This window comes from Accipiter gentilis, chromosome 9 (genome assembly GCF_929443795.1).
Source record: "Accipiter gentilis chromosome 9, bAccGen1.1, whole genome shotgun sequence".
In the NCBI taxonomy this organism is placed as follows: domain Eukaryota; kingdom Metazoa; phylum Chordata; class Aves; order Accipitriformes; family Accipitridae; genus Astur; species Astur gentilis.
This window is the reverse complement of record NC_064888.1, coordinates 27700194-27716282: the sequence shown is the minus strand read 5'-3', so window position 1 is coordinate 27716282 and position 16089 is coordinate 27700194. Positions and strand designations below refer to the sequence as shown.

The window sequence follows — 16089 nt, the reverse complement described above, 5'->3', positions numbered from 1 at the left end:
ATGGGTCCCCAGCAGAAAACCCTAACAGGCAGGGCCAGTTTGTGCATCACACAGGGGTCAGGCACACCAAGTACAGTAGGTCCTGCACTGGTTTTTCTGGCAGGCCAAAAGAAGCCTCTATGCCCCAAGGGATACCATCCCTCAGCTACATGCTGTAAAGCTCAGAGTCACTCAGCCCCCAGAGCACTTACCACTGTTTGGCACTTGTTTGTGCATTTAGCTACACTTCTCCATAGCAACCACCCAGATCCCAGTTTGGCTTGCCACCAGCAAGGATCGGGGTGTGCAGAGCAGGTCTCATGTACTGCTGTCAGAGGCGTGTTAGTACGTGCACAGGCTGGGCACCGACTCCCCATCTGCTCTCCTGAGGCAGGGACCCGCACTGCTGGTACGGTGTGATGGCTTTGGCAGAGGGCCTGAAGCTGCACAGGGAGCTGGGTGCTCTTTTCCCCGCGGCTATGGATGCTTGTATGCGGTTTGCTGGAGCTGAGGAATGGACTCCAGCCCTTGCCACAGGGCTCTAGATCATGTCTTCTGCCCCAAAACTTCTGCTGTTCTTACCTGCTGAGACAGGTTTTGAGCTTTTTTCATCATCCCAAACCCTCCTACAGCCCTCAGGTCACTGCCATGACAAACCCTCCTCTGCTGACATCCCCAGCAAAGCTGCCTTGCTCTTCTTTAAGTTCAGCTATTTGTATTTTCCCTTTTTTCTGCCTCCTCCATGCCAGCCACAGAAAGCACCATGCATTGCATGCACAGAGTCTCACCCTCCCTCCCCACTGGGGTTTCTGCTTATCCCAAGATCCTCACAGTTTTGCTTGTAGGAGTTTTGGTTCATTATTCTGGGCCTGGCTTCACTTTGTTTGCGTGTTTCTCCAGTGTCTGCATACAGTTCTGGTCCCCTCATCACAGGGTAAAAGAGAATGGAAGCAGGTTCAGAGGCAGGCAGTAAGGATGCTCAGAGGTATGGGAACAGACTGTACAGTCAACAACCATGTAGGCTGGGACTCTTCAGCTTGGAAGAAGGACATAGGGTGGAGGAAGGGGTCTACGAATGAGTGGCCCAGAGAGGATGGAGAGGATCAACTGTTCACTGTGTCCTCTGACACAAACCTGTCAACTGCTTTTGCCTTGGCTGGAGCCTCAAAAGAACGTGAAACCACTGCGCTGCAGATGTTATGTCCAAAGGTTTAACACCGTTTTTAGCCCACGCTTCTTGCAACACTGGGGCTAAGTTCATGGCAAGCCTTTGAGAGGCGTGCTTAGGAGAGTGCTGCCTCAGAAACATTTTGTAACCATGTTTTCACGTGGAGAGCTCGGCCATGGCCAAGTGGAGCTTTACCAAACTGTTCAACACAAAAAAATTCAGAGCTGGGAGGAGAATGAGCTGGACAAATCCCAGCCCAGAGAGAGAGAGAGTCCTCCACAAGGTTGTATCTCGTAGGAACCCTCTTGTAGGGGAAAAAAGCTTGCAGCTGAGACCAATTTTGCTGCTGCACTGCCAGCCCCACAGCAGCCTGCGAGGGTGAGTGACGTGGCCTCCTGGACTGGCTGTCCTGTTCTAGAGAAGTCCCCCTCCTCCGACTCTGCCCTGGAAAGTAAGGGGAACTGAGATGATCCTACATTTTCTAGGACCACAAGAGGGCAACATGAGAGCACCCTGCAGCCAGCAGGCTCAGCAAGGCTATCCATGACACTCCTGGAATGTGGGATGGTATGGGCAGCTCTGCGCAGGCTGAGCATCACCCTGTCCAGGGACTGCCCAGCTGAATTAGCCAACTGAAGGCTGCTCCCTGGGAGCCCTTTACTTGCTCTCAGCTTCATACACATCCTCACTGGTGAGCGGTTAGCTCAGCTAGCTGAGCTAGTGCCATGATTAGGGGCAGCAGTATCTTCCCACACATGGGTCGGACATGTGGCGACAGCAGACCCTCCTGCATGCTGCATGGGGCCAGGCTGTGGGATGCAGGGTGGCCTCCCTCATCCTGCCTGCACGTCCACCAGGAAATCTTCTGGGTGAATGCGCACTGACATGTGGCTTCAAACAGGAGCGCCCAGCATCTGGAGAGATGCTGCTCGGCTTGGCCAGGGGAAGAGGTGTTAAACCACACAGGAGTTTGAACATCTCAGCCACACCATCCTTTTTCACTTCCACCACTGAAAGATAAAAAATTAGAGAATCTGAATTCGGCTTTGGTTGTGAATGTGAAACTGGCCAGTGTCTCCAGCCCACACTGGCCTCTGCAGGCTGAAATCATTCACAGCCATGGTTAAGTGCACTACCATTCCTGGCACTTTCTTGCAATAGCCTGTATAAATACCCTATGAGGGACAGTTTGCTCTGCCTTTCCAAGAGCAGGCATGACAGAGAAAGAGCTTCTGTTAGCAGGCAGAGCTACAAGAGTGTGTGTGTGCTGCTAGGGCTGAAAATGCCACTAGCATCTTGTAACAGAGACAGAGGAGGAGGTGATGGTGAGGGATGAAGTGCAGAGTATTGCCTATGCGATAGGGTGGTAGAGGTTGCTCACATGAGATGAAGAGATGTTTGCAAAAGAGGAGAAGCAAGGGGATGTCTGGGAGATACTTTCTGGACAGGCTTGAGACAGAGAGAGAGCCAGTGCAATGTAGGGCTGTATGGGGGAAATTGAGATAACCAGACAAGGAAAAAGAAATTGCTGGGGCGCAATGGTGGGACTGTTTATCGCTCTGGAGTTATTTATTTTCTCTGAAGAATGCTAAAAAAGGTTTTGCCGGCTTAAGAAATTTTTACCATGGAAATAACCAGCTTTGTTTCCACTCTTGCTTCCACTCCAAACACAGCCTAAGCAGCATTTTAAGGTCCAGCCTGTAGTACCCCACCTCACTGAACTATGGATCATGTCTTTCCTAACCCAATTACAACTCACATGGCTTGTGCTGTACCTGCACAGCACACTGCTGGCATCAAGCATCCACACTTCCCTGTTGCACATGGACAGGACCAAGGTTCAGGGTATTTGTCTCAAAGGAACATCAAATCACCTGTCCTGCACTCCTACTCATGACCAGTTGTCAGACCTCACCTAGTTGCTCCTATGCTTCAGACTAAGAGTTTGTGTTGGCTTCAGTGAGCCATCTGATTTGGGTCTGAAGACATAAGAGGACAGGATAATCCTTGGCTTTTGCCAGTGTGTATCATTTCAGCCTGTCTGACTACAAATAATCCAAACCAGCTACCAGAAAGTCCCATCTGCACATCAAGATAAATCTGACATCAGCCACGAGATGATCTTGGACCACCACCTCCCAGTGCTGCATCCCTACTTGTGGTGTTGCCAACCAGCGATAGCTGTGCTACGTGTGGGACAAACTGTGTTCAGAGCTGGTCACATCACTGCTTTAAAACTGACCTTCCCCTAACTTCAGGGTCTCCAGGCAGCAAGTGTCCTTACCTGAGGGAGAAGCATGGCACTTGTACCCAGGTGCCAGGATTCACATGCCCAGCTTTTGAGTGCAGCGGTCAAAGACCAGGGCCTGGATTCACTCTCCCTGGTATGCACGAGTGTCTGGGCATCTCACGTGGGCTGTAGCAACTGAGTCCAGGAGTAAAGGGAGCAGAGCTCCCCGAGATGGAGCGAGTGCAGGAGAAGAGCTCAGCAGCTACAGACACACTGCCTGGGGAACCGCAGCCCAGGCACATTTTGTTGTGAATGACTTCACGATTTGCTCAGGGATTAAATACTTCCTTGTTTAATAACCTAATAATTTGGGCTAGTTTCATGCTGGACTGTTGGAAAGTTCACTGGCTGGAGTCATCAGCCAGGCCTTGTATAAAGGGTTTCCCCCAGCTCTTAGCCAAGTGAGCCATCCTCATCTTTGGGTCCCCCGGCGGGTGGCTCTTGGCACTACCTTCTTCTGAAGGGCTTTGTTGTTCATGCGTGTGCCTGAGGCTTTACGCTCCGGGGCCTTCCTCACCACATCTTGTTTGAGCTGGAAATGCACCTGGAGAAAGAACAAAAATAACTGTGTAAGACCGTGTGTGTGCTCTGCTGGCTCAGGGGTCTGCAGGACCTGCCTCTGCTGCTAGCCTTCGAAGCTGACTCTTGGGCCAAGACAAGCAGTAAGGGGCCTCAGCCAGTGTTACGATACAATGGGAACTCAGTTCTTAAATCAGCTGGAAACATTTTTTTTTTTCCTGTGGAAAATATTGTACCAACAATCAGCTACATTTCTTATGCAGAGAGTTGCTCTTGTGGCAACGTGATGTCCTAGGATGGTTTAGAAGATGAGCTGTGAAAGGCAAGGGATTGAGCTATGCTCTTTCTTCATCTTTTCCCACCAGGAAGTAGAGAAATAGTATTGCTTTGCATCTCTCTGAATATTTAATACACAGGCTGGTTTAGGACAGACAGTCCTTTTTCAATTGCAGCCTGTTAGCTGAATCCTGCTTAATCAGTCTTTCAGCAACCAGTCCTTTCAGTACATCCAGGCAAAAAAATTCCAGGAAAGAAACCTCCATCTACTACAGCCATGCAAGCAGGTACAAGAGAGAGAAGGGGACAAGGAGCGTGCAGGACACAGCATCAGATAAACAGGGAATGGAGAGGCTATACAGAAAGGTGAAACTGGAATGGGCCTGTGTGGGCTTCCTGGGGGAGGGATGGCGTGAATGGTGAGTATGGGAGGTGCTGCAGGGGACAGAAGGGCTGCTGTGAGAGGAGATCTGCAAAAATCATACCATCAGGGAACAAATCAGTCTTACACAGTAACATGGTAAAAGGAGAATCTATTTTAAAATGGAAAGCCAAAGAGCTGGGTGCTTAACTGAGCAAAACAAAGGCTAGGACTGGGCTTGACAGCTCCTTATAAATACATCAGGGAATAAATACCAGGGAAGAAGAGGAGCTATTTAAAGCACAACATTGGCATAAGAACAAATAGGGATAAACTGACCATAAATAAATTTAGGACGAAAATTAGAAGGTTTCTAATCCTGAGAAAAGGGCAGCTCTGGAAGAACTTCAGAGGCTGGGTAGGGTGGGATCAAGAGAGGGAGGGTGGGAGAACCACCGCAGTGTATTTATGGCAGAGCCTGACCAGTGTACATGCAGTGAAACAAATGATGTGCCAGGATGCCGCAGCCAGGGGGTTCTTGCCGGTCCTTAGAGGAGGCTGCATCTGCAGTCCCACCACGTTCATAACGCAACAGCAGGGGCAGGAATCACCACCCATTGTTTTTATAACCAACTTCTAGTTGTCCGGCCTGCCCTCAGAAAGGCGCTGTAGGGACCACACTGGTGTCAAGAGCACTTCATCTCCCAAAGGTGCTTGGCTGTTCTTTGTTGGCACCCAGTTCCCATCTGTCTTGGGTGCTCTCGGCAGAAAGAAAGGCAGACTTCAGCCTCTTGCTACGAGTCTGATAGCGTGTTTGGTCCCAGGCAGGATGCAGATGGTAGCAGAGCACTGAAACCCACGGAGCCAGGGGGATAACGGAGCCTGAGGGAACAGATGCTGTCTCCACATCATCACGTCCTGGAGAGTGGGAAGGATGGAGGGAGAGCTGAAGAGCAGCAGCCCCAGCCAGCCAGGGGCTCTCCCCATGGCCAAGAGGCAGAGGGACACAGGAGCTGGCACGGCAGCCCAGTGCAGCTGTGAGCCCTCAGTAAGGAATCGAGAGGCACATGGCATTGCCTTCACCCTGTCCCTCTCTGTGAGCTGCAGGGAGCCCTGTGTCTGCCAAAGCAGACAGCCTGTAGCCACTGGCAATGCTCTACATCCCATCTCCTTTCTCTACTACTCACTAGACATCCCCCACTGCATTTCTTTCTCCCTGGGGTGAAGACATTTTGAGACATCCTCGTGACTATGTAGCCTAACTCACCAGTGAAGGTGCAGCTGGGCCCACCGTTGTTGTCACCGTCTGGGGCTGGTACCCCTCTGCAGAGGCTGTGACAGTGTAAGTGCCAGGCAGCAGCAGCCGGAAATAATCTCCCATATCACCTGGAACACAAGAAGAGAAAGCACTCAGGATGCACGCGGAGAAGAGCAGAAGATATTCCAGTAGGTTTTGCCGAGTTTACTTCCTCGAGGATGTGTAGCCTTCAAAACCCAGGCACTTTTTGGCCTTCCTTCCAAATCTGCTGGCTATCGCAAGGCTGGATTAACATTGGTAGACTGCAAGTGATGTCTCATCAGTGCCACTGAGTAGAGGTCAGTCTGCAAGTAAATGCCAAAAGAAAGGGGATGGTACAGCAGTGTTGGCTGTGCCTCTGCAGGGAGGCTGCAAATCTGAGCACTCACCAGTCAGATGACAGCAGACCTGACTGGCCTTAGGCAATCACAGCTCCAGTCTGACTCCTTATGCATAACACAATTTCCAATTCCTGTCATATAAAATTCTGCCACATTTGGGTTATCAGCAGAGTTTTAATTGCTCAGCTGCTCCCTGATTCTCCCTGCATAAGAAAGCCCCAGGAGCACTTTGACGGACTGTGTACTGGCGTGGTTAGGGACAGCCAACAGTGAGGCAGCAGCACATTATGAATTACTTTGACAATTTCAGTATATTCCCATCTATGAAACTGGATGGGTATTGCAAATTTGAGTAATCATTGCAGGCAGCCTGCAGGCAGCATTAGGTGGGGCTAATTGGTACAAGTGAGACACACAAGTCAGGGGCTTCCAAGGGAAAACAGGGAGGGTGGCTGGCAGGTCAAAGGGAATAATTTTTCTCCCTCCGGTCAGTCCTGGGGAGGCTGCCCTTGAATACTGTGGCCAGTTTTGATGCCCCCAGATCAAGAGAGATGTGGGAAAACCAGAACTCCTGACCCACAGGGAGAGCTCAGGCCCCACAAGGAGAGCTGGGGGAGCCGGAGGGGGGTCTGCTCACAGCCAGCAGCTACTTGAAGGGCAGCTACAAAGGTGATGGGGCCAAACTCCTCTGAGCAGTGCCAGGCAACACAAGGACGGGCAGCAGCCACAGATGGCAGCCTGGGAGCTTCAGGGTGGATCAGGGAGCACAGCTTCACCTCAAAGGTGATGGATCCCTGGCACAGGTCAGCAGAGAGGCTGTGAAATCTCCATTCTTGAGGGTCAGTGAGAATCAGCTGGAGGGAGCCATGGCTGATCAGAGCCAACACTGGAGACAAACCTGCTCCAAGCAGGAGGCTGGACAGAAGACCTCAGAGGGCTCTTGCAGCCAGCACCTCTGTGACTGTGTGATCTCTTGCACAATCCCCTTTCCTATGCAGGTTGGCATAATAAGTACCAAATACTACAGTGCTCCTGAGTCACAGGCCAGAAGGAGTTGTGATGATTTCATAGTCTGACCTCTGAAGAGCTGGAATATGGGCTATTTTCTGCAGCCAGTCTGTAATGCCTAGTCCAGTTGGAGAAGGGTGTTTATGAAAAGGAGGTTAAAATCGGCCAGCAAAGGAGAAACCGCCACAACTTGGATAAACTGAAGTGGCACTTCATTCTCAGTCTAAATTTGTCTGGCTTGAACTTTCAGTCTTTCATCTTGTTCTGCCATTGTGTCCTTTGCTATCAACTATTTCAGCTCTGTGTAGATTCAGCTTGAGTAGATTATTCTCTCAATTTTCTCTTTGGTTATATACAAATTTATTTTCTCCTCTCTCAGATAAAACAGGACCTGACTTTCTGAAGTCCTCTACAATAAGATTTGCATTCCAGTTCTCGCCTCTTGTTTTCCTAAGCCCTCCCTGGTTCAGGGTGCACAGGCACATTTCTTGCAGCTAACTTTTGGGATGCAGACCATGCTGGCCACACATATTATAGCCTTGCCTACTAACCTCCTCCCACATACCCAGATAGCCTCCGAGAGGCTGTATCCAAAAGGGACAGCATACAAGGGAACTGACAACCCACCAGAGGTGATGTCATGGCTGATTCCCTGGACAGAAATCACTGCTCCTGCAATGCCATTGTTGTTCTCATCCGACACCATCCCTTTGATGCCCTGGTGAACCTGCAGGGAGGGAGACAGACTGCTGGCTCAAGGACCCTCCTTTGCTCAAGAGGGTATTGCCAAGCACCAGAGGAGGGCAGAGCTCTGGGGACAACCCCACCTTTCCCCATACCCTTGGTTCTCCTGATTGTCCCCAGCAGAGCCAGTTTAGGACACAACAGCCTCCCCAAAGGCCACCAACTAGAGCACCCAGTGAGCTCCACGACCACCTCCCTTCCACCCCTCGTGCCTACCAGTCCCTTACCATCAGGGCCCATGGGGACCTGCAGAAGGGTATCAGTCTCCGGACTGCCCCCTTACCTCTTCAATGAAAGCAACAAGGGCCTCCCGGTTGGCCATCCACTGCCGCTCCAGGTCCTCCTCCGGGGGGAACTTATTGCAGCTCAGCTCCAGGGTGATTTCAAAGCAGTTGGTGTAGAGGTAATTGAAGTCCTGCATGCCTGGAAGAGAAGAAGAGCCTGTGGCCAGGGGAACACAAGGCTCCCTTCCCTCCCTGCTCCCGTGTCCCAGACATCCTGGCCCCTGTCTATCTTCCACCAGAACCATCCCGCTTTCCCCTCTTTGCTCCGCAGGTGCAGCCTCCTCCCTCCATGACAGCATGACTAGAGCCTTCTCCCTCCATGCAGCCCCCTCCCTTTTTGGTTGCCTGACTCTCCCCTTCAGCAGGATCATTCACCACTCTGCCTTCAGAAGATCAGGGAGGTTGGGTACTGCAGGGGCTATGTATCTCTTTCCAGTCCCTCTTCAATCTTTCTTCTAGCCTAACTTGCCGATTTCCAGTTTTGTCATTGTTCCTTTTTTAATGAGATTTTTCAGAAGCTAGCAGCTACAAGAAATGTCTTCCCTTTGGTCACAGTTTTGGGTCTTGATGGAGTTATGCCGTGGCATTTTCAAATACTCTAGCAGATTAATGCTTCCTTCGTCCAGCAGCACACAGCAGGTCTCTGCAGACCTCAGTTATTTTTCCCAAGCCACTTCCAGTCTTCCCAAGCCATTTCCCAGTCTGAGATGCAGCCACCAGAATGGTGTCTAGTAATGGGCACAGTGCTACTGCCACAGCCCTTCCCCAACCCATCCTGTCCTGAGGTTTCTCATCTATCCCTTCACCTCCATTCAGCTCAACACCTTGCTGCGGGTGGTGCTCACCTGCCCAGCCCTTACCTTTGCTGAGTGAGTACCAGGATGCCCCATTCGTGATGCCATCGGCAAAGTAGTCCCCGCAGTTCCACCCACGATGCATCCAGCCGTGGGCGTACGAATAGGTCTTGGCCAGCTAGAGAAAGAGCAGCCGGTGGTCACAGCTCCAGCACCAAGCAGCGAGGGACCCTGCCCGGCTCTGGGCAAAACATCCTCCCTCCCACACAGGCTTTGCTAGGGAGCGTGAGAGGGAAGTCAGACAGGAGTCAGCTCCTGCATTTTACTGCCATGAAATACAACATGAGGTGGCCAGGACCTCTGTGAAATGTAGGCAGATGAAGGTGGAGGAGGAAGAGCAGAAATCTGGTAAGCTGGGGATTGCTGAGGGCACAGGTGGCTTCTGCCCTGCTCCTGCTGAGATGAGAGGGAGCGGAGGGCACTGGGCCCACACAGGGGCATCCAGCCCCATTGGTGCTGACCCTCCCTGCCAGCACATGGCACTAACAGGGGGAGAAGATATGCGAGGAAAACTAAACAGTATCAGACTGGATGCAGATACCATATATATCAGGGGAATTTGGATTAAGAAAGAGTTTTGGCAATTTCTGGTTCTAGCAACCGGTTGTTTATTGCCCTTATTAAGGTTACTGCTTATTTTTAGACAAAAAGGCAGGGCTAAAATTGGGCCATTGCATCCAAAGCCTGTCCTTTGCATAAGACGCAGTTTAAGAGAAACCGGTGTTTGCATTTTCTAATGCAAACTCTATACCCTTGTATTGTGGTTCAGATGCTGGTGTACTCTCGTTCTGTCAGTGGGAAAACAGTTACTTCACTACATTTCTGACTTCTGAGGCTATGTGGGTATCATTAGCCTACGCCCCAGACTCCAGCCTCTCTACATCTGGGTCCGAGCACAGCCCTGATCCCAGCAGGTCCTGGCAAGCCCCTGCACAGCCTCTGCTTCCAGAGAAGGCTGAACTCCAGCTCAGACTTATTTTTCTCATTAACTGTTCTAACGCAGACTTGCTTTTTCTTGTGATGGGTATTTCCTAATGGAAGCAGTGACTGAAGGCACTGTTTTCTGGGACATTTTAACAATGGAGAAAAACCACTGGCTTCAGCTAGTGTTAGCAGGATCAGCAGTACGGACCGATACATTCCCTGATGTCTGCCTAAGCTCCTGGTGCTCTTTTTGTTGTATTTCTTATTCTTCACCATCCGCAAGCCCTGCTGGGCACCCACCTCCCTTATCCTGCTCTCAGCAGACCCCCAGCCAGACCCTGCCACCTCTCTAGGAAAAAAACCCCATATACGTGCTATGATGGTGCAGCAAAGCTGGGGGCAGGCTCCAACTCTGGAAGAGCAGGGTGGTACTGAAGGCACTGGTGGTACTGGGGTTATGGGGAACCCAGGCAGGGCACGGATGTGGAAGGGGCTCCTGAGGGTTAAGACTGGCCTGTCTGTGTGGTGGGACTGGCTCACAGTGGGACTGCCCTGACCTGGCTCATGAGCCGGCGGCTGGCAGAAATGCCGTAGTCTGCTAACAGTTATTTCCAACACGTTTCTTGGCTCGGCTCCTGCATGAGGCATTTACCAGAGACTCCCAGCCAGCTCTCGCATGCTGCACCCTGCCAGGGCTGTGGGAATGCCCTCGCCTGCCGGGGCCAAGCTCACCTTCTGAAACAACTTGTCGTCCGGGGTAGGCGTGTTGACCGTGCGCCGGTGGCTCCTGAACCGCTGGTCCTGGGATTTGTCATAGGGGTAATTTGCCACCACCGCCCCACCGTGCAGATTGGCCGAGAGCACAAAGTTGTAGCTGCTGATCCACTGGATCACAGCCAACGTCTCCGGCTCCACCTGTGAGGAGAACACGGACAGGGACAGGGAGAAGAGCTCAGCCACCTCCAGGCCCGCTGCTGCCCCACGCCGGGCTGCGATGGGTCACATCAGACCCTGCCCTGCAATGTGCCTGCTTCAGCCCTTGCAGCTTCCTCCGTTCTCCACTGCCTGCCCCGATACATAGAGCAGGCTCCTCCTGTGCATACCCTGCTACAGCACAGCCCCAAAACCTGAGGCACAGGTGTTAGCCAGCACGTGCCACCTCCTCTGCCCTGCGCGTTGCAACTTTCCACCCAGGCTGGCCGTGGTGCCACCCTCTCTTCCTGGCAGAGGTGCCAGCTGTGATACGGGACAGGATTAGATTGTTTCTCTGCATGCAGAAGGCACAGAGAAGGAGACAAGCACTGTGCAAGGCAAAGGACAGTACATTTGCTCGCATGCTGAGCCACTCTAAGATGCTGTCACCCTCACAGCACCCCAGACCGGTACCTGGCTTTTCCAGTTGTCAGGCAGCGGGATGTGGTGATTTCGCCCGTTGATTTCCCCGCTGTAGTACATGAACGTGTTGAGGTCAGGGAAGTTACGGTTCAAGTCCACTCCATTGGCGTTGTTCCTCCCCGTCAAGTACCCATTGCTGTCTGGGCCCTACGGGGCAAAGGTGCATCACAGGGGTGAGTACAGGGTGGGCGCAGGCAGGCTGGGTGTCAGGGCGGCAGGGACCGGCCGTTGTAACGGCGCTTCGGTGCCTTTGAGTCGCAACACGCGTGTTATTGCTGGCAGGAGAATAAAGGGTATTGGTACTGACAGGGAAAGTCAATAACAACATCTTCATTTTCCAGGGTGACAGAGCAAGGCACAAACCAAATAAACAATTTGCCTCAGCTGAAAGAGCCACGAATAAAATATCTCCCCGAGGTCTAGTGGTACAAAGGAATGGGTGAAGTTTTGGGGGGAACTAGAGGACTTCCCCCTTCCCTGTCCCTCATGTCCCTGTCTGCTCATGACAGTGGCATTCAGCTGCCCCTTCCCCAGCCTGGGTCAGGGGATTTGCAGTGACCCTCCTGTGACAAATAACTTCTGGGGAGGGTCAGACAGGTGTAGAAAGCCTCTTCCATCATCTGCCAGGGCCACCTGTGGCAGGACACACAGCACGAGCCCTTGGCACAGGAGATGAGAAGCTGTGACACCGGTTGGGGGGACAAATTTGGCAGGGCATGGAGAGGAAGGATGCCCCCTCCCCATAGCCATCGTGAAGGGGATCCCACATGGATTTGAAGGGCTTCTGCCCCTACTCGGCTGGAGGAGGCGATCGCTGCCCGGTACCTGCTTGGCAGCGACTTCGTACCCGTCGGGGTTCATGGAGGGCATGATGTGGATGCGCGTGTCATGGATGAGGTGGGTGATCCGCTCGTTGCCCCGGCGGTACTCCTCACACAGGAACTCGGAGAGCTGCAGCAGCAGCTCACGGCCCAGCACCTCGTTCCCATGCATGTTCCCGACGTACTTGAACTCTGGCTCCACTGGAGAAAGCAAGAGAGTGACACCATCAGCCAGGGCTGGGATGGGCGGAAAAGCCAATTTCTACTGCAGGAAGCCCGGTCAAGCCCAAAGGACCCCCAATAAATGGTGTGAAATGGCTCTTTCCCCTGGAAAATGCAAACCTCGGTGAGGGAGAGTGGCATGGTTCTCACATGAGCTCCCCTGCATTTTGCCCCAGCATCCCTGGGAGCAGCTCAGGCTCTCCACCAGGCTGCTGCTCTCCTTCGGAGCACACAAGAGGATGCATTTGCAGGTGGTTTGGTCTCGCGCTGGGAAGAGGCAGCACAGAGGGACCGGGGAACACTAGCAGGATTGCTGCCGCCCCAAGTCCCGGGGTGCAGGGGCCTCCCAGCTCTGCAGTGGGTGGCAGTGGAGGGGACAGGCCATTTCTCCCACCTCTGCCCTTCACAGTTTGCTGTCAGTGCCTCTCACCAGCATGGCACATTTCTGGCTCTGCATGCTTTAAGGAGCTTTTCATTACTCTGCAGGATAAAATCAGTCCCTGGCTTGGGGCGAGCCATGCTCTTTCACTGGAAGGGCATGGCTGCCTCTGGCTGCTGCCTGTCAGCCCCTGACTCCCGTGCTGGTGGGAGGCAGCAGTGGTTTCCTCTCTCCCTCCCCTTTACTTCCCTCCAAGGAGAAGGTTTAGGCGCTTCCTCACCCTCAAGGGACAGGGACAAGAGTCGGGAGAAACCCTCAGTGACTGAGTTGAGTATGGATCAAACTGTCCCTCAGGCAGCTTTGTTATGAGCAAAAATGTCTCTTGCCACTGACTTTTCTATAATGAGGTCTCGAAATACAGACTTTGAGACCACAGGCAGACAGTGCCTGGAGCAGGACTTGCTGCTTTGCCTATGGAGAGGCAGCACACACACGAGGGACGGGCTATGCTTTCGCAGAGGGTCTTTTAAAGCAGTTTCTTGTGGGAAAATAAAATGTCCCATTGCAGGCTGGAGTCAGCACTGGTAGGATGAGAGACACCAGAAGAATTCAGTTAAAAAGGGAGCCTGACTTTCACATGGAGGGGTCAGGAAAAAATAGTGTGTCTTCACAAACATCGGCTTGCCAGAGCTTGAGACTCCCATTGCACCGTGAGTTTTCCGGCCACCAGCAGTGACCAGACTCACAGTGGCAGTGTGCAACTCTGCTGCCATGTACAGTGTCTGTCAGGATCCCTGGGGCAAAAGACAGCACAGCTCCATGTTAGGCATTTGCTGCTTCCAAAATCCCCTGTGCCTTTGCCGCGTGGGAAGGAGACACCGCATCCAGACATGCTGAAGACGGATTCTAAAAAAAATTCTAATTTTGGCAAAAGGTTTTGCTTTTCCATATCTCTTGATTGCTGTGCCTCAGTGCAGGACACCACAGGTGGGCAACATGTTTTGACCTGGTTAGACTTCAGGGACATGAGAACTGATTTAATTAGGATGAGAACTGATTTAATTAGGTAATCCAGTTAAAAAAACTATAAAAATGTCCTGGGGATATGTGCAGCCTTTATTTAAAAAAATAAGGTCTCAGCAGGGATTCTCCTTCTCTGCTTTGTTTGAGTCTGCAGCAGGACTTGTCAGCCTTTTTCAATATGCAGACCCCTAAACATTATCCACGTGGACATACAAGCCCTAATTAACTGCACGTAAGCCCACTGACTCCAAGCTTGCTTTTCGGAGTTACTTTCCGTGGCCTTTAAGGGAATCCACAGTTTCCCAAAGTCCTCATGCTACGAGCTGAAAGTGCCAGCCTGAGGGTGACCCATGCTGCCCGTCTGGGGCAGGGGAGATCTCGGTCATCCCCTATAGCCCTTCCAGCTGCTCTCCTGTGGTTCCGCAAGTCTAAAATCCAGTGTTGTGTTACCAGTGCCCTTTGCTCACTCCTTGCTTTGAATCAGCCCCTGATGTGCTGTGGAGGTACCCGAGGTGTCCTGAGCGCCGTGCAGATTTCCCTGTACTGAACAGGGCTGGCGTGGAGGCGGTCAGGGTGGGGAGCCTCCCATCCCGCTTCCCGGCCCCCCTGAAGGTGATACTCCGGGCCGCAGGAGGGGAACAGCATGCCCCCAGTGCAGCACGTCCTTGGGAGAGCTGCTGCCAGGCATGGGGTGCTGTGGGGTTTGGGGGGGGCTGCTCCGCTGAGGGGGGCACAGGTATGGGTCTCGCTCACCCCTGCAGCGCTGCCGGCAGTTTTCCACGTGACTAGGCTGCCTGAACTTGTCAGCCCCTGCGTTTAACCACACCAGCCAGGATCTGAAAAAGCAAAAGATCCTGCAAAAAAGGAGGCAGAGCCCTGTTCGCCTCTGCGGCCCAGGGGCACGAGTCGGGGAAGAGAGGGAGCCCTGTGTGCATGCCCCCAGCCCGGAGAGCCAGCTGGTCCCCTCAGCCCCCCAGGGGCACCTGGCTGCCAGCAAGGTCTGGCTCCGCGGCGTCTCCGTGCCGCACAGGCAGCAGCTCCGAGGGCCATCGCTGCCAAGGCTCCGCAGGGCCACGTGGCAGCAGGTAGAGATCCCGGAGACAGGCCTGTCACAGGGGCTGCACGGCCTGCGGGGCTGCGGGAGCCCCGTGCCCGCTCTGCCGGAGTCCCACGCTCACTGCCCCCCTGGCTTTGGGGTCTGGAGGAGGAAGGGCCGAACTCTTCCCTCCTGCCACTATCCGGCAGCTGCTGCCTCTCCCTGCCCGCGCAACGCCGTTTTGGGATGGAGAGGTTGGCAGGGCAGGTGGGGTGCCGGGATGGACTCGCCTGGGTTCTCGTGTTAGCTCGTGCTGAAAAATCAGAGCTCCGTCCAAAGTACGCGCCCGGGCCACGCCGCAGCTCACGCAAGCACAGTGCACGCGTGTGGGTTTTGCGTGCGCGTCCCTGGGCTGGCTGCAGGGTCTCTGCCGGAGCTGGCACCGCCTGGCACCCGGGCATCGTCGGGAGTCCTGCCTGGAAAGGGAGATACCCCCCGCCCTGTGCCCCAACGGCGCCGCGTGGCAGGGAGCGCGGTGACGAAGCCCGGCTCCTCCGAACCGCCGTCCCCGTCCCCCCGTACTTACGGGGCTCGTGGATGCCCGGGTAGTCGCTGAACTCCAGCACGTAGAGGTGTCGGCCCTCGACGCTGCGGCCGATGCTGTAGATGCGGGTCACGTAGGGGCACTGGCTCTGCACGCGGAACAGGGCCTGCACCATCTCCTCGTAGCGATGGTGGAGAAAGCTGAGGGCGGCCGCCCCCTCGAGCAGGAGCAGGGCTCCCACGAGGGACCGCAGCCACCGAGCCATCCTCCCGCGGCGCCGGGCGCCCAGACCAGCTCCGAGCCCCCGTCTCCCTCCCCGCCGGGAGCTTAAAGTGCAAACTCCAACCAGCTCTTTCCAGTTTCCGAGTGCCAGCCCCCTGCTGCACCTGCGGGCGGGGGGCGGCGGGGGCGGCGGGAGCGGGGCGCGCCGGGGCCCCGCGGCGCAGGAATGCTCCCCCCGCTCCCCGCCGTCGGAGGAGTTTCCCCCCGCCCCGGCTCACTTATTAACCGGACGGTAAACAGGCCCCCGCAGCCGCTGGCTGTCCCTGCAGAAGAAGCGCAGGGCTGGAAAACTGGCTGCGGAGGGCGTCGGGGCTGCCAAGCGCACGGCGAGCGGCGGGGCGG

The 16089-nt window shown here is 54.0% G+C and overlaps 2 protein-coding genes across 3 annotated transcripts in view; both read right to left on the bottom strand.

The window, feature by feature from the left end:
• ATP6V0E2 (ATPase H+ transporting V0 subunit e2) overlaps positions 1-16089 on the bottom strand; it is an 87703-nt gene that overhangs the window by 71487 nt on the left and 127 nt on the right. The window lies entirely within an intron of this gene.
• CPN1 (carboxypeptidase N subunit 1) lies at positions 3714-16005 on the bottom strand. Of its 2 annotated transcripts, none has more exons than XM_049811277.1 (9): positions 15508-16005; positions 12266-12462; positions 11432-11587; positions 10778-10960; positions 9128-9239; positions 8267-8406; positions 7867-7966; positions 5861-5979; positions 3714-3981 (listed from the first exon to the last, which is right to left on the bottom strand). In XM_049811277.1, exons 1-9 carry the CDS (start codon positions 15728-15730, stop codon positions 3850-3852), a joined length of 1362 nt encoding a protein of 453 aa, XP_049667234.1. In that variant the 5' UTR covers positions 15731-16005; the 3' UTR covers positions 3714-3849. The 2 variants fall into 2 exon arrangements, with proteins under 2 accessions (XP_049667234.1, XP_049667233.1); XM_049811276.1 differs by lacking the exon at positions 3714-3981 and adding an exon at positions 4804-5511.